Source organism: Lissotriton helveticus, chromosome 9 (assembly GCF_964261635.1).
Source record: "Lissotriton helveticus chromosome 9, aLisHel1.1, whole genome shotgun sequence".
Taxonomy (NCBI): Eukaryota; Metazoa; Chordata; class Amphibia; order Caudata; family Salamandridae; genus Lissotriton; species Lissotriton helveticus.
The window spans coordinates 94,482,157-94,506,819 of NC_136070.1; the positions used below are offsets into that span (position 1 = coordinate 94,482,157).

General features: G+C 44.2%; 1 protein-coding gene across 4 annotated transcripts in view; it reads left to right on the top strand.

The window, feature by feature from the left end:
* The window catches only part of LOC144782641 (uncharacterized), a 589,272-nt gene that overhangs the window by 324,087 nt on the left and 240,522 nt on the right, over positions 1-24,663 (top strand). For all 4 annotated transcript variants that reach the window (XR_013601190.1, XM_078661997.1, XM_078661998.1 and 1 more), the window contains one exon: positions 15,893-16,019. Coding sequence is in view for 3 of the 4 variants with exons in the window: in XM_078661997.1 (XP_078518123.1) it covers positions 15,916-16,019 (104 nt within the window). In the remaining variant the exon portion in view is untranslated. The remainder of the gene's footprint in view (positions 1-15,892; positions 16,020-24,663) is intronic.

Sequence of the window (24,663 nt, forward strand, 5' to 3'; positions counted from 1 at the left end):
ACCAGAAAAGGTCTGCTAGAAGCAGCAGTTCCTGTCCCGCCTAGGGACAGTCCAGGTCATTTTATGTATCAGAAACATGGCATAAGCGCCATATTGTATCTAGATTTATGGGTAGAGTATACCAAGGAGTTAGAAGAAAAGTATAGATGGCCCGTATCAGGTACGTGGGATGCCGAGTGCATCATGAGAGTAGAAGAGGCATTATGGAAAAAGAAGGCCAGACAGTCACAGAAAGACGCCATCGAGTTATGGCGCAAGGAATCTCATAAAAGAACCGAAAAAGAAATCAGAAAGTCAGAAATAAGTCGAGAATCCTTAGAACGAGCCCAAGAAAGGGAATTAATCGAGATAGGTGAACGAGTTAAAACCGAACAGTCAGACAGACAGAGGAACGCCCTCATTAAGGGTATGTATCCTCTTCTTGCCGAGGGCTTGCCAAAAGCGACCCCGGAGGCATCCAGTAATTTTCCGCCACCCTTAGTTCCGACCAAGCTACGTCACAAACCGACCGCAGCTGATATTTTCATTTCGTCCTATTTGGACGACACAGTCCCGGAATATGCAAATCCCGCTCCGCCAGTCCCTGTAAATCAGGCACTTCCTGCTCCTCCAGACACCGGGGCACCCCTTGCAGTACCTGCTACGGTCCCCCAGGTTCAGTCCGCCATACAAGTTCAGCCCGCATTTCAATTTCCCGCCGCGCTAGTACGAAGAGCATCAGTCGATGATTCCAGTTTAGGGGCCGCAGGAGGGGGTCCTCCTCAGACCCCGCCGCCAAATAGACGTCCAGGAGCAGTCGAGTTACATGAACGTGCGTTACAGCGTACGCCTAAATATCAGTCCATTGCAGAAATCAGGCGAGCTCTTACTGAATGCTGTTATGATCCAGTTCCAGGCGAGGATAGTATGGTTATATTTTCCGTGCGTGTTAGGCAGGTGTCCGAGTACTTGGTCACTTTACCGAATATGAAGGAAGATCTAGACAGAATATATCGTTTCATCCGTACAGGGGATGATCCAGAAAGTATTAGTGAAGTTATGTCTCAAAGGAAAGTTGAAGTCCAGCTCATGATATTAAAGTTTCTGATTAATTGTCTAATAAGAGAACAAGATTATCCGACCAAAGATCAAGCCGAAATGAGAACCCTGACAAGATGGAGTGATAATATAGCCGACGGTAAGCATAGAACTATCGGTAGTATAGAGAGTATGTACAAGAAAATTCGTAAGGAAATAATAAGGTTACATGATCAACGTAAGGCAGCACAAGTAAGCGAGAAAGAAAATGACTCTGCGGAAGAGGTAGAGGACGAGAATCCCGCCAGAATAGCGTATGTAGGAAAATCTAGATTTCCAGACCGCCATTTACGCCTAGAACACAAGTCAACTTTCCATCATCCAGCACCAGAACAAAGTTCTCTAGAACAAGTATTTCAAGCTACCGACCATATTCTGAAATCACGAATCGGTTATAGCGAGTTAAGTACTATGCATGAACAAGAACTAGTCCGATCAGCAGTCCGATGGATTACTGATTCTACCACTTTTCCAGACGAAATAGTGGCACAAATGTTTCTGAAATTGCCCCCAGCCGAGCAACGACTGGCGGGTATGTATATGATTCAACACCTCATTACTTTGTATGAGGGTCAACATTCTGATCCAGGTCCGTTACACGATGTCCTGAACGAGTTACTCCAGTATAAATGGAAAGGTTTAGGTACCGATTTAATTAGTGTAATTCTAGAACAGCGCCACAAATATAGAACGTTCTTGAACCCGCATTTTGTTCATGTCTCACCCCCAGAAAGTAAACCCTTTTACATAGACAGACAGAATCCGTTACGAGAAGTCCACCCAGTTAGAGGAACGGGTGGCGAACTAGAACGAGTGTTTGTTTACACCCCGATTACAAAGATGGAACTCTTAGAGATGAAAAAGTTAATTCCCTGTCATGATAAAGATCCAGCAGGGTTCCACCGAGAATTAAAAGACATGCTCCGTATGGGAGAATATACGTATCCAGACGTTATTAAAATGTTAAAAGTCCTATTGCCCGCAGGGGTATATGAGAAACTCAAGGAAAAAGATTGGGAGGTGGGAGAGAAAAAGATCGATTGGGCAGTCCTAGAAGCTGAAGATAAGGCACGAGTACCAGGTACCGGTCTTGGAGACAAATGTAAAGAATTACCAGAATTATTGATTCAAGTTTTGCCCAGATTATTAACAACTAAAAAGGAAGACTGGGATGCAATCTCAGCCTGTAAACAGAAACAAGATGAAGATATTAGTGATTTTTATTCTAGATTTGAGAAATGTTTTAGCATAAACAGTGGCCTCAAGACAAGTAGCGAGTCATACCCTCACCTTTTTGTTACTAAATTAGTCGAGAATTCAAGTCCACCAATTAAAAACCGAGTTTTGAAAGTCGAAAGTACCTGGCAAGCTAATACCCCGTCCCAAATGTTACAGATGCTTCAATATCACCAGAATAGAATCAGAGAAGAGCAAGAACACGAGAGAAAACGTATGAAAGACACGAAAATGAAAGTACTAGTTGCACAATCTGTTCCTCAAGACAGTCAGAAGAGGGGTCCGAATCAAGCCAGTCATCCTGCAGCTCCCGTTAAAGGGAACTGCAATTATTGTAAACAGCCAGGTCATTTTATAAACGAGTGTGCAGTTCTGAAACACAACATAGCTACCGGTAAGACTAAAGAAAGACCACGTCCGCCTAGACAAGAACAAGTTTCACAGACTCCTCAGCCACAGAATGCACAACAGACAGTTACTGTACCGCAGCCCATCGCTGCAACACAGCATGTTACACAGCAGATGTACCAGTATGCACAGTCCGAGTATCCAGAGTATCAGCCATATTCATGAAACAGCCTAGAGAGGGAGGTAGGCTTGCCTCTCATCGAGATACCTGTAGATCAAGAAGGTCCCTATGTTCACAGTCAAGTACTAGGGAAAGACAGAAAGTTTCTGATTGATACAGGGGCAAGTAGGACCACTATAAGTCACGCCGAAGTTCCAGGGGCTCCGCTCTCAGGCTCTAGAAATGTTTCCCTTGGATTTTCGGGAAAGCCTATTGTAAATGAAATATCAAAGCCAGTTACTCTAGAAGTAGGTCCATTGTCCCGCACTACTGATCTGTTACTTACTAAGTCATGTCCAGAAAATCTATTAGGCATTAAAACACTGAAAGAGTTAGGTGCAGTTATATGCTGTTCCCCAGAGGGAATACGATTGTTTCTTCGTGACTTCAAGGGTCACTATGTATTACGAGATTTTGATCCGAGATTGTCCAATGTCCCGCAGCATCTATGGGCACAAGGTCCAACTGATGTTGGTTATATGCAAATCACACCCCATCGTGTGACTCTCAAGCCAGGTGTAGTCCTGCCACGAATCAGACAGTACAGATTGCCACCTGAGGCTGTAGCAGCCTTATCCAAAATCATTGACGAGCTCATGGCTCAAGGAGTAGTGGTAGAAGCTGACTCCAATGTATGTAATTCTCCGATCATTCCAGTCATGAAACGTACTGATCCAAATGCACCTCCAGTATATCGTTTAGTGATTGACCTTCGAGAACTTAATAAATGTATTATTCCCCAGTACCCAGTTGTCCCAGATATCTCTTCCCTATTGACAGCCATTGATTCCGAAGCCACATTTTTTACTGTCATAGACCTCAAGAACGCGTTTTTCAGTGTCCCCATTCATCCAGACAGCCAGTTTCTTTTCGGATTTTGTTTAAATGGAAGGAGCTATATGTTCACACGCGCTCCTCAAGGTTTCACAGAAAGTCCTAGTATTTACAGTCAAGCACTCAAGAGACAACTAGACAACATTCACATGCCAACTGACACTGCCCTGCTCCAGTATGTCGATGATCTACTGATCACAGCCCGTTCTGAACATGCTTGCGAACGAGCATCCCTTACAGTCTTGTATTTCCTAGCCGAGATGGGGCACAAGGTGTCCCCTTCGAAGCTTCAATTCTGTGTCCAGCAAGTGATCTATTTAGGCCACTTACTGTCCAAGAGGGGTAGGCAGTTGACACCAGATCGTATTCAGTTAATAGCGAGTCTTCCTCAGCCCAAGACCCAGAAGGAGGTACGTGCTTTTATCGGCCTTACTTCTTATTGCAGACAATGGATTCCTCAGTATGCATTTCTAGCCAAGCCACTGATACAGTTAACGACACAGGAGGCAGCCGTATCGACTGTCCTCCCTTGTACATCTGAACATACACTTAGTTTTAATGAATTAAAGAAAGCCCTATGCCAAGCTCCAGTTCTAGCTACACCGAACTACAGTAAGCCTTTTACACTTTTCGTCACAGAACGTGAAGGTACAGCATTATCTGTTCTCACACAAGATCAAGCAGGACAATACAAGCCTTGTGCTTATTTTTCGAGCACATTAGATCCTGTAGCCCAGGCTCTGCCTGCGTGCCTCAAGTCAGTTGCAGCCACAGCACTAGCTATCAGACAAAGTGATTCCATAGTATTAGGACACTCCCTGACAGTACAAGTTCCACACTCCGTGGAAGTTCTTTTAAACCGAACACAAACTCAGCACTTGACAATTGCACGTTTAACAGGTTATGAATTGACACTGTTCCAGCCACACATAGAGATCAGACGCTGCAACGTCCTTAATCCTGCCACACTGTTACCGTCAGTTAATCCAAATCCTGCCACACACGATTGTGTGGAAGTAGTTAACATCATGACCAAGCCAAGACAAGATCTGACAGATATTCCATTACCAGATCCCGACCTGACACTTTATGTGGATGGTTCATGCATGAGAACCAGTACAGGAGAACTAGTAGCCGCATATGCAGTAACTACTGACACTGAAGTTATTGAGACACATCGCATTGACACCCTGTCTGCTCAAGCAGCAGAGCTAGTTGCTCTGACTCAAGCCTGCATACACGCCAAGAACCTGAAAGTTAATGTTTACACAGATTCACGTTACGCATTTGGAGTTGTACACGACTTCGGAGTGCTTTGGCAGGAGAGAGGTTTCATGACTTCTCATGGAACCAAGATTCAGCATGGTCTCCTTATTCAGGCTCTGTTAGATGCCATACATTTACCGACATCCATTGCTATCATGAAATGCAAAGCACATACGAAAGTTACTGACACTATTTCCCAGGGTAATGATCTAGCAGATCGCACAGCTAAGCTTACAGCACAGTCTCCAGACATTTCAGTTAAGCCAACACAGACACTTACTCCAGATCCGACTACATGTATGACAGTTAAGGACCCTACACAAGATGTCATAGACATACAGTTACATGCTACTCCTGAAGAAATCAAGAAATGGTCCGAACAAGGAGGGGTCCAGACAGATCAGGGATGGTTGACGAAGGGTAAAGCCACATGGTTTCTCCCCGACTCCATGGTTCAAGTCATTATCAATACCGCACATAGTCCAGCACATTTAGGGGAAAAGCTATGTTAGACAGTATCCAGAACATTTGGTTCAACAAGCATTTACGAGCTGCAGCCAAGCAGAAAGTCCGTACCTGTATGATATGTTGCCAGTTTAATCCAGGTAAAAGTGTCCCGGTGGAACAAGGTGGATTCCAGCCTCCTGACCACCCTTTTGAAGTCCTCCAGATGGATTACATTCAGATGGAGCGATGTCGAGGTTTCAAGTATGTCCTTGTAGTTGTATGCGCTTTGTCCAGGTGGACAGAAGCATATCCAGTCCCAGATTACACAGCCGCGACCACTGCCAAGCAGTTGGTTCGTGAGTTCTTCCCCCGTTATGGACTCCCTAGAGTCTTATATTCTGATAACGGCCAGCCATTCTCATCTGAGTTGATGAAACACGTTTCCCTGTTGTTAGGGTACCAGTGGAAGTTTCATTGTGTACGCCATCCTGAAGCAGCCGGTCTCGTAGAGAGACATAATCAGACCCTGAAAATCCGCATCGCCAAAGTATGTCAAGAGAAAGGTGTGGACTGGCTAGTAGCTCTGCCGGTCGCCCTGTTCTATATGCGCATGGTCGCACATTCCAGATCAGGTCTGTCCCCGTACGAGGTCGTTTTCGGCCGCCCCCCTAACATGTGGGGTACACCTAGACCCCGAAGTATTACCGATGTTTCAAGTAATATGCTGACAGATTACCTAGCTTCCTTGATGTCTGCCCTCAACTCTTGTCGTTCACAGGTTGCCGCCGCATTTCCAGACAATACCGAGGTGGCACCGCATGAAATCGTTCCCGGATCCATGGTCCTAGTGCGAAATTTTGATCGTTCAAGTCCGCTGGAGCCTCGCTGGAAGGAGCCCCGACAGGTCCTCCTGGCCACCCGTACAGCCGTGAAGTTGGAGGGACGCAAAGGCTGGGTGCATCTTTCGCATATTAAAAAATGTTTGGGATTGAAACCAGTTTCAAAGAACATTTCCGAGGATTTAAAGGACTGCCAAAGTACTATTCTTAAGGACTGTCCCGCAAAAGACACTGTTACTGCACCCTCCCTGTTAGAGACAACTCCGCAACAGGAGTATAAGAAAAAGTTAAGGTCTAGTAAAATAAGTCAGCCAGTTTGATTGTCTAAGTCCTCCCCTAGGTGAAACGGTTAGACCGGTTTCTGACATGTATAAAATAGACCCCCATAGTGAGAGAGTTAGTCAAAACTCAATCCGATGTATCATTTTTCTAAGTTTCGTTTTATTTCTCAGCATTATGATTTCCTGCACCAGTTATGCATTCTACCTGTATTTTCCAGTTTCTCATGTAAATAAGTCTTCTAATGTTACAGTAGAGCACACGTTTAGTGATCTGCCTCCTCATGAACTCTCTTATCGCCTCGCTATGCGTAACAATTCTTTTATCCGCATGTTACATTATTCACACCAGACCAGCAATGCCACTAATTGTTGGGTGTGTGGTCGACTCCCCCCTTTCCAGACACCGAAGGGAGTTCTGCCACTTTTTCCTTATCCATTTTCACATAATGGTTCGTGTGGAGCATGGTCCACGTTAACGTCATCCTCAACAGATATGTCTTTTCTTAACAGTACATGTTTTCCAGACAAGCAAGGTCTTCCCCACAGAACCGGGTTAGATCTAGAGAATTAAGTTTATAATTTAGGAAATTATTCTTCGAATTTCATGGTCCTGAATGTTCAGTCTGATACTACTCCAGACTTACCTGCTATTTCAGTACTACCAGTCAAAGGCGAATTATGTGTCCGAAATAATGGTTCCGTACATGTAGGACATAGCGATTGTACTACTATTGTCAAGTATAGTGACAGTGGGAAATCTATTTTCAAAGCTTCACGTCATTCTTATTTTATTTGTGGCCAAACCGCATATGTTCGTCTGCCCCTCGATTGGGAGGGAACCTGTTACATTGCCTTCCTACTGCCACCTGTTTTCCTAGCCCCATCTGATTATCACAGAAACACACATCTAGTACACATTAGACATAGAAGGGAGATCGAGTCCCCGATTGTCGATTATACTGAAACTGCTCTAGAACAGTATACAGATTTCAATAGAGGTTTCTTCTTCTTTATAGGACCTATCCAGAATAGCAAGCTAATCCGTAGGTTAACAAGAACCCTTGAAGCTGTAGTAAATGAGACTGCCTCTGCTCTAGGTAACTTAACTGAAGAGCAATCTGCTATGAGATTTGTCGTTTTGCAAAATCGTCTCGTCCTTGACGTCATACTGGCCGATAGGGGCGGGGCCTGTAGAGTCATCGGATCTAGTTGCTGCATTTTCATTCCAAATAACGCGCCGTCTGTTTATTCAGCTATAACCAGACTCCATAAAATTGCCCATCTGTTACACCAAGATCCAGGCACCTGGACATGGTCCGGTTGGTTCTGGAATATAATTTCCGCCTGGGGATGGAAAGTCTTGTCCTTTCTAGGTATTGCAGTAGCGATCATATTCAGTTGCTGCCTCTGTATACAATGTGGCCCTGCGATTTGCGGCATTTGTGCTACCTCTTGTATTCCTAGTCCCAAGCCCCGTTCTAAATCCCGTTCCACGAAAATTCGAGACGAGCAAATGATACTGTATGAAATGATAGATGGTATCATGAATATTGATGTTTCCTGATGGAAACGTAGTGACAAGGAGGGAATGTGGAAAAGTAAATTTTGCCATGTTCTGTGTCCCTACGCGTCCTCCATCATATGTTATCTGTGCATGATTAATATGCATATGTATTCCCCATGTTCGATTAAAAGACGCAATTACAGTTGTGTCCATCTCTAGTATGCCAGTTTCCAGTTCTCGTGAATACTACGAATATCAGGCCTATGTAAAGTTACGTTGCCACGTTTCTCAGTGTGCACGTTATTTCATTGTAAAGTCCCCGTTTCTAGGCCTCAAAAGGGCCCGGACACTAGATTCAGCTTCTGTCTCCTGAGCTTCGCTGAGGAGCGATACAGCCCCCACCTGTATTTCTGACCCTTCACTTACTTCCTGCCTCGCAGTGCCTGGCCCAGCCTGGCTCTGCCTCTGAGTCTGCCAAGAGTATGTTATGATTCTAGTTATCAGTCCAGCCCTCCTTCTCTGCATTCCTAAGCTACTGAATCGCATCAATAGTTTCCGTCATTGTCTAGCCTTTACGTCTCCATGTAAGAGAAATACTGTATTAATGGTCATTTAATATTCTTCATCACGCACTACATGTAGAATAATGCATGCTCCAGTCTTAGAGTCTGTTAGCCTTTACCCCGATAGCTTTTGGATTCTATCAACATGTTCTCTAAACATCAGATACTAGATACTGCTTAGGTACATGTCGCCCTGACTCTCCAGACTTCAGTCTCTGCTCCTAGCACAGAGTTCGTAGCCCCCAGCTTCTCCTAGTAATACGTCATTGCCAGTTTGCGCGCACCATCAGGTTAGAGGTCCCGGCTCCTTAGGTAGCCCCCTCCATGTTTCCGCCCCATTCATGACATATTCTGTTACGTTTGCATCACATGTCTATGTATACGCCCTGTTACACCTACTTTCACCCTTATCTTTCGCGACTGCTACGCGTCACACCCTTTGCTCCACCCACCGCTCCGCCTATCATATGTACTGTAATGCAACTGTTTTACTATATATGCTTGTGTATTGTTATTAAATGTTAGCGCGCTCATCCCTTATGCTCATCCCAGATCCAGCCCCGGCAGCTGCCGGGCCCTGCCATCCTATTCCTATGCAGGTTGTCCTGTTCCTGTCCTTTATGCTGTATTAAACCTGCAAAACTCCTACTACCTCGAATCTTGACTCTTATTTATTGAGCTATCTGTTATTGCTATGCCTAGTCAAACCTAGATCCGGTATTATTTATTTATATACCACACCTTCACGAGTGGCACAGATCTGTCGCTTAAACGGGCGTAAAAGGGAGAAAACCCAGTCAATAACTCTCACCTGACGTGCTTTAAAATTCCAGATAGACAGGAACTGCTGAGTATTGCCAACAGTATTCAGTCAGGATCCCCCAGTGATGTAGTTCCTCCAATACGCTTTAAGGGAATCCTGGAGAGCATAATTGACTACATCGGTCACATGGCAACCCTATCTTTTCAAGAGTGCCATGTGCTAGATGTGTGGAAACGGCTCAGGTAATTCCTTTGAAAAAGAAACCTAACCTGCATATCTCCCAGCTACAGAACCTCCGCCCCATCTCACTTCTCCCCTTTTGTATGAAAGTGGTGGAGAAAATAGCAAATGTGCAGCTTATGAAATATCTTGAAGAGGAGCACCTGCTTCACCCTACTCAGTCAGGGTTTAGAGCCAGTCATTCTACGGAATCAGCTGTCCTCTTCTCCACAGAATGTCTGAGGCAAATTGCAGATGAGGGGCAGACAGGCAGTGTTGGTATTATTAGATCTAAGTGCGGCTTTTGACACCGTATCGCACACCACACTGTTGTCTCGCCTCTCAGAAATGGGAGTAGAAGGATCAGCCCTCAAATGGACAAAATCTTTCCTTGAGAACAGAAACTTTCAAATGCACTACCCTCCTTTCGTATCCTCCCCCCGGGGGTTGAGACATGGGGTTCCACAGGGCTCCAGTTTGAGCCCTACACTGTTCAATCTATACATGGAACCCCTGGCTCATATCGTGGAATCATTTGGAGTAGACATCGTCACATACGCCGATGATACTCAATTAATGATCACACTCACGCAGGGTCAGAAGGTAGATGCAACCAATTTCTCCAACTGCCTTTTATCAGTGGCAAGTTGGATGAATGACAACTGTCTGCGCCTTAATGGTGATAAAACTGAACTATTGGTTATCGGTAAATCATCTTCTGTTTGGTCACCTGCGTGGTGGCCACCTGAATTAGGCCCGACACCCTCTCCCTCAGAGTTTGTGAAGAATTTAGGAGTTACACTGGACCCTAGTCTATCTTTTAAACAACATGTTAGTAAAGTAACAGGAAGATGCCACGGCATACTTAAAACATTACGAAAAGTACTAGATCTTTTGCCTATCAGTGCTAGGAAGAGGCTGATTCACGCATTGGTCACGTCCCATCTTGACTATGGTAATTCCCTGCTTATTGGTTTAAGCAAGAAAGGACTACATCAGCTGCAATGTGTTCAAAATGCAGCTGCTCGCTTGGTACTGAACCTGCCTCGCAAAACATCAGGGAAACTGGCACTGTCAAAGCTCCATTGGCTTCCCATTAAGGAACGTATTAAGTTCAAAACGCTGTGCTTTGCTCATCGCATTGCCCAAGGGAAAGGCCCAGCGTATTTGCAAAAACTCCTAACTATTCACTGTTCTACACGCACTCTGAGATCTGTAGGAACAATGATGTTTAGGGTGCCTCGTATTCGTAAGGCCAGGATGGGCGGCCGCTCTTTTAGGTTTCTAGCGAGTAAATACTGGAATGAGCTTCCCATTCATCTCCGTATGGAACCTTCAGAAATGAGATTACGACTTAAACTCAAAACCCACCTCTTTCCTGTTAACTAACGTCCCTTGCTTCCACTTATTTTCTGGCTCCTTGCTTTAGGTCATCGGCTTCTCGGGGGTGAACAGCAATCTTAGCTCGGGGACACACTGACTTTAGTGTAACCAGGCGCTTTAGAAATGGTTTTATTATTATTATTATTTAACACACTGTCTTACATTTGGAAGACAGAAATATATAGAAAGTCTTTTTTATGATGGAAAGTTCTGGGAATTGCGGAAAGCCACAAACTTCCACCTAACCAGCATTCCCCTAAGTCTTCCGATAAAAATGGTACCTCACTTGTGTGCCTAGTGGCCGTTATAGGAAACGGCCCAAAACGCAACGTGGACACATCACATTTTTTAAAGTGAAAAAACTGACCCTTTTTCGCAATGTGCCTAGCTGTGGACTTTGAACCCTAGGTTAGCCAGCACCTAGCGAATCCTAGCACACCTGTACATTTTTTAATACTAGACATCCAGGGAAACCCAGGATGGGGCGACTTGTATGGCATACCTCAAACTTTGTTGAAAAAAAATCAACACATTTTCCTCCTATTTCTGTCATGGGAAGTTCTGGAATGTGTGGGGAGCCACAAACTTCTACACACCCACATTTCTCCCAAGTCTCCCAATAAAAATGGTACCGTAGGCCTAGTGCCTGTGTCAGGAAATGGCCCAAAACACAACGTGGACACATCACATTTTTCCAGTGAAAACTGACCCTTTCTTTACTGCCAAGTACGAGATGACTAAGAAACCCCTGATCAACAGAACAAAACAACAAAGCACAACAGATTGACGTCTTGTGAGAGATTGCCTTGAGTAAATGATCTAACCAACTGATACAAGTATCTTACAACCCAAATTTCCAGAAACAATTTGAGAATCGACAGCATGATCAGAGGGCCGATGGTCTACAGAGACCATACCAGGACCAATGTATTGCGTACAGATTGCCAGGACCTGTTTGGAGCCACCCCAAATTATATGGTTGCTGTATCTGTCTAATTGTGACCCCATAGGGACATAACGTTTCCTCTTTATTCCAGTTCTCTGGCCAGAATTCAACTGGTGATGCTGGTTGCTCTGCATTCCAGAGCTGTTGGGATTCTATATCCAGCCTCCAGTTGTTGTTAGGCACTTCACAAAATCCCAATTCAGAGTCCCAGCTTGTTTGATGGGTGGGCCAGTCCCTTAGGTGCCCTGCCAACTGTACCCTAAACTTCGTTATGAGCTTTCAGTTACTTGAGGTTACTTGAGATTCGCTGACAGTCTAGCCATGAGACACAACCTAGCCTCAGACCCTTGCCCTCACCACACCTTCACCAAAGTACTCCTACCAATCAACAAAGCACTGTACCCCATCCCAAATGCCTTCATTGACTCAGCAACATTCCAAATTCTGGAAACATGCCATCATCATGCCCCTGCTCAAGAAGCCAACTGCTGACCCAGACATGTTTTCCAACTACAGACCCATCTCCCTCCTACCATACCTAGCAAAGGGCTTTGAGAACCTAATCAACTGATGCCTCACTGACCACCTCAGCAGCCACCAACTCCTCAATGCCCAACCACAGCACAGACACAGCTCTCATCGCTGCCACAGTCAACATCTGCTTGATCCTTCATAAAGGAGACACAGCAGCCTTAATTATCCTGGACCTGTCTGCAGCATTTGACTGGGCATCACACCCCATCCTCATACGGCACCTACATGAGATTGGCATACAAGAACCCGCTCTCTGCTCCTTCTTAATGGATTGAATACAAGCTGTCAGCCTAGCACCTCTGAAGCCTGCAAATTAGTGGGGAGTGCCTCAAGGCTGATCACCCCACCTTCATCATGATCGCCATACATGATCCCGCTGGCCAATATCAGCCGAACACAAAACGTCAACATCCCCTCCTCAGCAGAAGACGCGCAGCTCATACTCTCCCTCTCAGAAAAGAGCCAGCCCAAGAAAGATGTTCACCATCTGCATGATCGAAGTCATTAACTGGATGAAAGACAACTGTCTCAAGCTCCTCATCGACAAGACAGAAGTAGTGATCCTCAGCACGAACACCTCATCATGGGACTCCAACTGGTGGCCTGCAGAACTTGGACCCAAAGCTCACATCATAAACCTTGATGTAATCATCGACTGCAAACTGAACTTGACTGCACAAATCAATGCTGTCACTGCATCCTGCTTTCACATCCTGATGATGCAGAGAAAGATCTTCAAATGGCTCCCCTGCAAAACATTAGAAAAACTGTCACTCATGCCCTAGTCACCCTCAAGTCCCTCTATGGCGGTTTCTCCAAGCAACTCACTACAAGACTACAAGACTACAAACCATTCAGAACTTAATAGTCAGAAAACTACACCCCACCTACCTGAACAGTTGCATCTCCTTCCACCAACCAGCCAGACACCTCCGCTCTGCAGGACTCCTACTCACTCACAAAGCATATGTATACAGTACCAGATCAGGAGGATGGATCATGGCTTCAAAGCATGGAACGACCTCCCACTCCGCATCTGAACCTCCTCCTCTCATTGAATTCTGCACGAAGTTGAAGATGTGGCTTTTCAATGAACCAGGCTACCATAGAAAGGGCTCGGCATACAGACCTGCTCAGCGCCAGGATACCCTTGCGGTTGATAGTGCGCTTTACAAATACACATAACATACCTTAACCTGACTGAGCTATCCAGCCTTGAAAAAGGGGCCTCAGAGAAACTACAGCACCTCACAGCAAAGTCTGCCGGGAACACAGAGATCGTTCCTTATGAAATGGCACCGACAGTAAGGCCCAATACTATCTGAATTGTAGAACTTTACCATGTAAAGGTCGTATTCCCTCTCAGCAATTGCTAAGATCATCTGTGTTTTTGCGTTGCTTGCTCCATATTTTAACTGCCCCATCCTCCATGTGAGTAAATAAAGACCTTATTACTTACAGATGTACATCTGACTTGGCAAAGAGTTTATTAAGATTACATACCCCTCAGAAATGGGTCCTCCACCCTCCCCCAGTTCTAGCATCAAAAATCTGGGGGTGAGATGGGATGCCGACCTCTCTTTCTCAGCCCAAATCCAACAAGACTCCGCTGGTTGTTTTAGTAAACTAAAAAAACTTTGTAAATTCTGGCACTTGCTACCAGAAGATTGCTGTAAATCTGTAGTCCATGCCATTGTTACACCTCGGCTGGACTACGCAAACGTCTTATATCTTGGCCTGCCTATTTATGCGATTAGACGACTGCAGATGGTGCAGAATGTGGCTGCGAGGCTGATCAGACGCATCCTCTTTAGGCATCATGTCTCTCCGCACATGCGAGATCTGCACTGGCTTCCAATAGCAAAAAGAATAGAATTCAAAGCTCTCACCCTGGCCTACCGCGCACTGAAGGGAAAGTGCCCCAGCTATCTTAAACTAAGACTGCGCTGTTATAAACAGGTTCGGTCTTTGCGTTCAAACACTCAGAACCTGCTTTATGCCCCTCGCTTCGCGAAAGCCCAGCTGGGGGGAAGAGCAATTTCTGCTAGAACAGCAAAAATGTGGAATGCCTTGCCGATGTTCCTCCGTCACGCAAATACAGAGTCCTGTTTTAGAAAATCACTAAAGTCATGGCTTTTTAACAACAATTAGGTATGCCCCTGTCTTTTTGATAACATCCCACATGTCACTTGCTGTTTGAGCGCCGGGACACCCCTGTTGTTGAGGTAGCTGTTCGCGCTTTATAAAACTTCAGTATTATTATTATTATACAGTATCTGATTTCCAATGGCTGTTAACCATCTTTGCCTCTGGAGGGACAGGAATAGGAAGGTAGTGATTAGGTTGTCCAACCTCTGATTGAAGAGCAGTCGTGCATGAGGCATGGGTACAGCAGGACCCTACCAAGATGCAGCTGTAAGATTTCTTTACTCTTGTGGCCCTCTGATTGAATCACGTGGCTTCTTGCACGAAAGATCTTCCAGTTACTACTCCCAAAACAAAGGAACACTGTGGGTCGCCCACCCCCCCTCCCCCAATGACTGACAAGCCAGGAATTGGTGCCTGTAGTCTCCTTGCATGTGTCTGTTGCATTGCATGCTATGTGTAATAATGGGCCAGCGTAAAGTGAGTGAGGCCAAGAGGGAAAGTGAGTGAGGCCAGGAGGTAAAGTGAGTGAGGCCAGGAGGTAAAGTGAGTGAGGTCAGGAGGGAAAGTGAGTGAGGCCAAAAGAGAAAGTGAGTGAGGCCAGGAGGTAAAGTGAGTGAGGCCAGGAGGGAAAGTGAGTGAGGCCAGGCGGTAAAGTGAGTGAGGCCAGGAGGGAAAGTGAGTGAGGCCAGGAGGGAAAGTGAGTGAGGCCAGGAGGGAAAGTGAGTGAGGCCAGGAGGGAAAGTGAGTGAGGCCAGGAGGGAAAGTGCTGCTGAGATCATCACGGAGTCGTGGGAAACTGGCAGAAGTCGAACAGGGGAGAAGGAGCAACACCATGATCTGCTGGCATTAGCTTGTGCCACTTGTCACTGAGGTGGAGTCCCCGTCTCTAGATGCGCAGGTTTGCTCATGCCGCATTTCCTATCCTACCACCTTCTTTGCTTGCGGGTGTCAAGATCCAATCAATGGTTTGCAACCGCATTGCAATTCCCTAGGAAAGGGAGATACTTTTTCTAACAATTCATAATGAGTTATATAGTGTGTATGCTGAGAGCCATATAGACATTTATGACTCCTAACATAGCTTTAGTAGTTTGCGACTATGGATTTTGCACTCACAAGGCCAGCAATTGTGCACTTTGGGTCTCCATATTAGTAATACACATCAAATACAGCACAGAAGAATAAGGGGGAAAACATAAACGAATCAGCACCTAGCAGAACATGTGACCTTATCATAACAAAAAACTTTAGAATTCACAGTCTAAATCTTTTTTTGTATGTTAGACTCCACCTTTTTATCTTCTGCTATGGAGGAGGAAGAGGAGGATGAAGAGGACGAGGAGGAGGAGGAGGGAGACGAGGAAGACGAGGAAGAAGAGGAGGAGGAGGAGGAGGAGGAGCAGGATTCAGGGTAAATAACCATATATATATATATATATATTATGAAGTACAGAGACAACTTGAGCAAACATATTTTATATATATATATATATATACTTACATATATATTAAAACAAGTTTATGAAGTCTTATGTATATACATATATATTAAAACAAGTACATTAGAATCACAAATATGTATGCTCAAGTTGTCTCTGTACTTCATAATTATCGCATTGTATTTATTACAAGCTGGAATCACTGTGACTCTGTCTCAGTATATGCTAGTTTGCACTCTACCCATAACTTCTTCATAAAGCTGGAGTCCATCTCTCGTCTCACATTCTGACTTGCTCCTTTACCTTTAAGGGTCTCCAGCCTTTGCTTATTTACTGTGGTTATTACTGTAATTTTTACTAGCATTGACACTTAACAAAATTAATTTTCACCCATATAACAGATAATTTTCAGCACAAGCAGGACTTCAAATCATGGTGGTAAATTCCGTCTAAGTGTGGCAATGTGGCATCAATGCTGTGTATCATTGCTCTAGTAGGCATGTCCTTGATATTGGCGTGAATGGTGCTACTGCCCACCACATTTGTATTGGCAGGCAGCAGAAACCTTATCCATACAGAGACAGCACACTCGCAGCAGAATAAAAACACCCAGCCATTATTTATGGATGTACACTATACAACCATCAGATGTCATCAAAGTCTTTTTTCAACCACAGATGGCCAACTAAGTTAAGTACTTGTACATCTGTTTGACATCCCTTGAGGCCTGCTGTCATGCTAATCCTTCTCTTCTGATGACAACTATGTTGTCACCACCAGCCAGCACTCTTCCCTATATATATTTCTTTTTTTATTTCTTTCCTTATCTTTTGTCATCAGACTGGTATATAGTTAGAATACTTCAAGCAAGGCTTGTATTTCGTCCTCCCATTAATTAATTGTGTTTTCTGTCACAATTACTCATTCTGTAAGCTGCAGTTTGAGAGTGAATAATCAAGACCTACCAGGAAGATTTAAGGCCTGTTGACAGCTATGGGAGAATTAACGCTGATTGAGGGCTTTGTTACATGGGATTAAGGACAGCGGGGTTGAGAGAGTTTTCAAGTTATTTAGGCAGAGGCATATGAATGACATGGCATAAGACCTTTGCACTGTTGCGCACATCATGATATATACATATATATATATATATCGCGCTCACAACTCCTTTATTACTTCAAAGATGTTGCAATCAGGGGGACGCTTTTCAAAGTTCTTTATTGCAGGCAAAACAAACGTGTTTCGGCGTGACGCCTTCCTCAGTGTTCATTGCACACTGAGTTAACCACGTTTAAATCATTACGAGTTGGGAATCGCGATAAAGAAAGGACCAAGCGTCTATTGTTAACAGAGACGCCATGTTGAAAAGGTAAATATATCATTCATTCAGTACCGATATCTCATATTATTTTACAAAATTAATTCATCATAGAGATCAGATAAACATATTTAACATTATTTGATATATTTACAATCACCTTTCATCATTTATATTTGTACTTCAACATCATAGTTGTTCACAAATCTATCTTGCCGTGTATCGGCCCCAGTCCTTTCATTAAATTATCGTTCCCCCTCGAAAGCAGTTTATTCGGCACGTGTTCAATGTTCATTGACCACTTGTATTTTGGAAACAAATGTAAACCGAGGAAGGCGTCACGCCGAAACGCGTTTGTTTTGCCTGCAATAAAGAACTTTGAAAAGCATCCCCGTGAGTGCAACATTTTTGAAGTAATAAAGGAGTTGTGAGCACGATATAAAGCGGTCGGACCATGACCGCAAACTGCACCCGCCCAAGTGAGTGCTTCCGTTCTTCTTGTTCATTGGAAGCGTGAGAATATATATATATATATATATATATATATATATATATATATATATATATATACATACATACATACATTAATATATATATATATATACATATATTTATTTATTTATTTGTGAATCGCCTCTTGCTCACTCCGTTGGAAAAAGACGATGCGAACCCAGGATTTGGTGCAATTCTATTTTATTTTGTTTCCCACCGCCGCCATAACGGGTTTCAGCCCTTTAGGGGCCTTGATCACATTACACGTTAGAGGAGCGGTCGAAACCTTTTAAAGTGACAGTGCTGAATAACGTGACTCATAATCATCATAGACATGGAAAAAATGTAAGTACTCTCCAAACTTCCTTTCGAGTTTGGACATTGCGAAGCAAGTATATCAAGACTTGGTAATGTGCAAAACGAACAATAACGATATAAATATCATTAAATATGTAGTTAAGTAAATAAATATTTAAGAACATACATATAACGCTCATAAAATTGCCAGGTTAAAAAGGCATATAAACACATTACATTGGATGAAATGCATATTAAAAAGTAAAACAAATGTACATTTTCCCCATATATATAGCAGCAAAAATCCAATCCTAACTCGGTTCAATCAATCACATTTCATTACAAATTTCTCTAAAAAAAAGTGAGAGTGGAAGAATAGATATATCCTACTGGCAGTTGTCAGTAGGTAGTTACAGTAGTAGTTACAGTTAGGATGTAGATTCCATAGGGAGAGTGTTTTTTCATTTGGCAATAACTTTGGATTCACTTAAGGAATTCTTGCAAATTTTCAAAACTAGTATGACACTCACTCCAGTTGCTGTCTTGAAAGTATTGTGGTGATCCATCAAGCAGGGCCAAGAAAAAGAGGAGGTCCTAAAACACGTGTTAACCTCATGTTAAATTCTCATAGCAGCATTACAAACAGCTACACCACGAATTGCAAATGGAATTAGACCAAATTTGGCAGGAAGGTAGATGTTGATCCAGGGAAGTGCTATTTTGTGATTTATTGTAAATCCGTTCAGTAGTTTTAGAGATATTACTCGAAATCCAAACCAAGAAGTGTTGGCAGGCATCTTGAAGTCGAGTCCCACAAAAAACATTAAAAACGGGGCAGCTTAAGGGACCCCTCCAAGGCAAACAATTTGTTCTTTTTTATTTCAGCTGGAGCCATAGCTCCTGCCGAAAAATGTAAAAAAAAGGAAGCATGGACTCCTGCGCTTCTCTACTACTAAGCCCCCAGGTAGGCTAGGTTCCGGGCATGCAGCCAAAATAGTGAAAAAGAGATGGGGGGTCTTGAAGACACCCCTGTGCCCCGGGGACTGCCACCTTCCAGGGGCTTATGCATAAGTAATGGGAGTGTCTCGTGGGTGTCCCAGGGCCCACCACCTCCCCAGTGTTATTGTTTAAATTAAAGCGTGGTCCTACAGCCTCCCCAGCAGCCCTGGGGACTGCCACACAACGGGGGTTAAAAAAACACAATTTGAGGAGACCACTCGGTCCCCCGTGCCTCGGGGACCCCCACCTACCCGGAGTTATTTGATGTATAATGGGAGGCCTCACAGACCCCCGGGATCTGGGGATCACCACCTACCGGGCCCAAATACATTTTAAAAAATGGGGGGGGGGGTGCACTGCCCCCTTGCTGGGCCATTCTTGGCCCCGGGCACCGCCACCTCCCTGAGCAGGCCCTAGTCCAAAAAAGGAGGGGGGCTTCTCCCCCCCTTAGAGCAAATAATGGCCCTGGGGACTGCTAGCCCCCAGGGAAATGGTGGTGTTCCCCAGGGCTTTAAAGTTTCTAGGAGGGGAGCCCCATGCCCCTCTCCTACTTATTTGGACATGCCCCCAGAGCCTGGCACACCTGAGGGCCGATTAGAAATGAAGTGCGTTCGCCCGCGCTCCGTTTTTAACAAAAATCCCATTAGGATTCACAGATCCAGAGTGACTTCTGCTGATTTGTTTTGTTAAAGATGATCTTTCAGCCCTGCAGGCTGGAATCCCTAAATGCCATGCAGGAAGCAGTTAAAAATTGCGACCTTGCATTAAGGAATCGCAAATTACTACCAACTTCAAGTTGGTGGTAATTTGCAAATTCCTGGAAAAATGCACATTTTTGCATTTTTCTAAGTGGCATGTGGGGCACACACATGCCCTTAGGGCATGTATGTGCACCACATGTGCTCACTTACCTTTTTTGGGGGTCCATCACGGTTTCCTTTTGGCCCCCTATCACCCTTGTAATTGCATTCGCAATTTGAGATTACCAATTTGGAAATCACAAATTGCGAATGTCATCCTATTAATTCCTATGGGCCTCTAGGTCCATTCCTTAATAGCAAATCGCAATTTGCGATTTGGTATAAAGTAATATGTACGAATCGCAATTTTGTTTGCAAAACCTGCATACATTGCATTTTGCGATTCCATAATAGCGAATCTGTAAAATTCTCTACCATGGCCTTGAAAAATGTAATGTGGATACATCTGGCCCTGTATGTATAGGAGCTCCAAGATTTGGTTGAGCCCACCAGGTGGCAGTGTCCTATGTAGGTGAAAAGAGGCACCAATGATGGAGCATTCCACCAATGGGTGAGTGAGGTGTTGCTTCTTATTATTTTTAATGATCCTGTACAGTAGGCCTTTCAACACGGGCATAATTAATCTCTCAGCTGCCGCTTTTGTGGGGTGGTGTTTAGATAGGTGGGTGGGTATTTGGAAGGAAGACTTTGTAACCTCTCATTGTCTCCTTGAGTGGGAAATGACTAAGAATGTAGTCCCTATCCAAAGACAGATACCTGGATACCAGACTCCCCAAATTCCAGTGGCAAAAGTGATGGATTAAACTCAGATCAGTTGACTGGGGGTGAGTGTTTGTATTGTCAACGCTCCGTCCATCATCCCCTTTGGTTTTTCTTTGCTCGTCCTAAGTTGGCAGGGTATGCTCAGACGTGAGTCCCTCGCTCACTTTGCCACTGGATTCAAGCATGCCTGGCTGAAGATGGCTGTAATGCCAGAAACCGGTCCTGGGAAGCTTGATTCCGGTCCAGGGAAGACATGGCTTGGCAGTTCGGGCTGGACTGTTCCCATGAGGCACAGGGTCAGACTGATTTGCATATGGCCATGGCTGAACTGGGGTGGCGGAGTGAGCTAAATAACGGTGATGGATTAAACCCAGATTAGTTGACTGGGGGTGAGTGTTTGTATTGTCAACGCTCCGTCCATCATCCTCTTTGTTTTTTCTTTGTTCGCCATAAATTGGCAGGGTATGCTCAGACGTGAGTCCCTTGCTCACTTTGCCACTGGATTCAAGCAAGCCGGGCTGAAGAAGGCTGAAATGCCAGAAACCGGTCCTCGGTAGCTTGTTTCCGGTCCAGGGAAGGCATGGCTTGGCAGTTCGGCCTGGACTGTTCCCATGAGGCACAGGGTCAGACTGATTTGCATATGGCCATTTCAGAACTGGGGTGGCAGAGTGGGCTAAAGAACGGTGATGGATTAAACCCAGATCAGTTGACTGGGGGTGAGTGCTTGTATTGTCAACGCTCCGTCCATCATTTCCTTTGGTTTTTCAGAGTCCACCCAAGCTAAGCCCCTGAGCATGAGCATTAGGGTCAGTGATAAAAGAAATCTGGCACCTAGTGTTAAAAACAGCTGTAGCAGTTTTTCAGGTTTATCTCAAGTTGTTGTGTGTGCTTTTTTTATAACTGAACTATGTGCCTATGGGTAAAGTCCTAAATGTTTGTGAAGAAAAACAGTGACCGAACATTGATGCCATTGACCCACTATTTACTGTGTCATACTGAAGCTGAGTAAGGTTTCACTCTTTATCCTTGCTACTCCGAGAGATTTAGGTATACAAAGAATAACTAAAGCGCAACTTTACTGCCCAGTTGGATTGCAGTAGGATTGTGGCCCAGGGATGCCAGTGGTAAACTGCAGAAGGCTTCACCCAACTTGAAAAATCCAAAGTAGTTAACCTTGTTAATCCTTTATATGTGGTTTTCTCATGGATGGTTCCTGATTTTTAAGCACTTTAGGGCATATGGATGAAATTTCCAAATAGCAATTACCTATTAGTGATTTTTTGGTGAATCACACATTGGTAATTGCCATTTGAAATGTATTAAAGTAGTCACAGTTGAAATAGTGATGCAGTATTAATTCAGATCGCTAATAAGAATTACCCTAATAGCAAATTGGGTCGCAAATAAAGGTTGATAGATACTTTTGTCGCTGTCAAATGACATTACATCCAGGAAGTAGTTCCCATTTTGAACTTTGGAGAGGATTGCTGTTGGAAGTGTTTTTGCGTATCCATTCTCAATCTCCCTGAGGGTTTGCTAGCCACCCCTTAGGTTTTTGGAAATTTCAAGAAAAGAGACAGAGAGCAAGCTGGGGGCGAGAAAAAAGAAAACTCACATTTTCTGAGAAAGAACTAGAGATACTAACAGAGGACTGTGTGCGCCACCATGATGAATTTTTGGGAAAGCATCCCTTGCAGTGGCTGAATCACATAAAAAATGGAAGGTAATGCAGCAGAAAATTGATACAGTGGGTGTCGCTCCAAGATCCATCGAGGAAATCCATAAAAGATAGTATGACCTTAGATCCAGCACAAAGGAGAAGGTAGCAACTCGGCTAACTGAGACCAGAGCAACTGGAGGAGGTCTCCCCCACTGCCCTACCTCCAGTGCAATAGAGCAATTTGTGGAAACAACCTTGGAACCAGAGTCAGTGCAAGGATTCAGCTCAATTGATACATCTGAGATTCTCAGAACCACTCAAAGTAAGTGTACTGCAAGTCTCTGATAACTATACTAAATACGTATTAAACTTTGCATAAACACATTAAATATAGTGTATAGGATTGTTTAAATGTGGGTATATTAGAAAGCAATAAGATTAAACATGTGGGCCAAAAATATGTCTTTAAAATAAATACCCATGCATTAACAGTGCATCATGTGAGAGGTAGTACATTCACCATGGAGTGGGGTGGTGTGGCTCACTGGTTAGAGGCGGCAGACCCGGAAGCAGAAGTCGGCCCGGGACCAGGGTTTGATTCCCGACGCGGCAGGGTCGTGGACCAGGGTCAGCGGACTCGATAGTTCTCGCCTCGGTGCCTACTCTAACCAGGGGTCGCACTCGGCAACTCTGGGCATTAGCTTGCCTAATCTCCACAACGGCCCCATCAACGCCAGGGATGCCTGGCTCCACCTTGGGGATTCCCAGCAGGGACCATCCCACAGGGAAAGCCAGGACGGGTTCCCCAGCGGTATACAGCGCCAGGACGCCGGCTGGCAACAGTGCGCTTTACAAGTATACACATTCATTACATTACCATAGGCTGATGTGACTTCTCTTAAATATATTTTTTAAACACAACAAAGTTAATCACACATCGCTTAGCCATAGTACAGAAAATAATTATGATTCAGTTTTCAAACAGATATCCATGCTCATGGTAGTGATGTTTCTGAAGGCAAGGGGCTTCAGGATTGCCAAAGCCACTCGGAGAGACACTGGATGTTAAGGGCATAATGCAACACACCATGCTGAAGCAATAATACAACAGACACAGTCAGTAAATGAAGTGTGTGGAAGAATCACACAGAGTCGGAGACGAGAACCTGTAATCAGGCCAAGAGAACTTTATGAAAGATGTAGATGTCGCACTCGCCATGTTGCCAATGCTCCATCTCAAACAAACAAAATTGGTGACATCTTCAAAATTTGCAAATTTTTGGTGGCTTGGCGGCATCAATGCTCAAGGTTCAGCATATGCAACAGAGGGAAATAACCTGGTTAATACAAAACTTACTAATATTGAGAAAAGTATACCTTTTTAGATAATTTTGCAACAGCCCTAGCTGATAATCAAAGTACCATGAATGCAAACATTCGCAATCTCACAGATGCATTCAAGACTGTAGATATATATATGTGCATTTCTAGGGCAATATATATAGATATTAATGCAAATTAACAAAAAAATCAAGAAACGCAGAGGAAAACCACAACAGTGCACTCTGGGACACACCACCAGCTGCTGTAATCACACCTTGATAGCCACCAGACTTTAATAGATGCCAACTGCATAACACCTGTACATGGGTGGAGATGGATGTACTGCATAAGGTGTGTCTCTCAAGCAGAGCCTTTAAATCAGCAATCAGATCAAGGATTACTGCACTACTTAGGCTATATACCTGGTGTATATCTCTTCATCTGTTTGTAGAAAAAGTGATCCCCTCAGTGTGAGGATTCTCTGCTGTCTTCTCCGCCCTCTCTGGCACTGCCAAAATCCTCATTCTACTTGCTATGCCATAACGAGCCGCCATTTTGGAAACACCTGATGCATTTTGGGACTCTTTATATTGTTTGTACATGATTACCACCTGGGTTGAGGTGGTGGTAAATTGCAAGTGCACATAATGTTTCTGCAAATGTTTGCGATTTGCGACTGGGGTGAACATATGAATAGCGAATCGCAAATAGCGATTTCTTATTTGCTATTTGGAGTCAGTAAATTACCAGGCCACAGTGCTACATTTAGGACTGCAAATGCATTTCTTACTTTCTGATGTCATTGTTTTGTGACCTGTATTCATTTTGCGACTGAGTACCGATTCATAGTGGTTATGTTCAAATGCCCTTTACTCCTTCTTGCCATGTCGTTGTCTTGAACGTAAAGTAGTCTATTGATATTTCACTTTCCTTTCACTAATTTTGTACTCCTGTTTAGGGCTATGCATAGCCGATCGATTTTAGGGGACTTCGAGGTGACACAG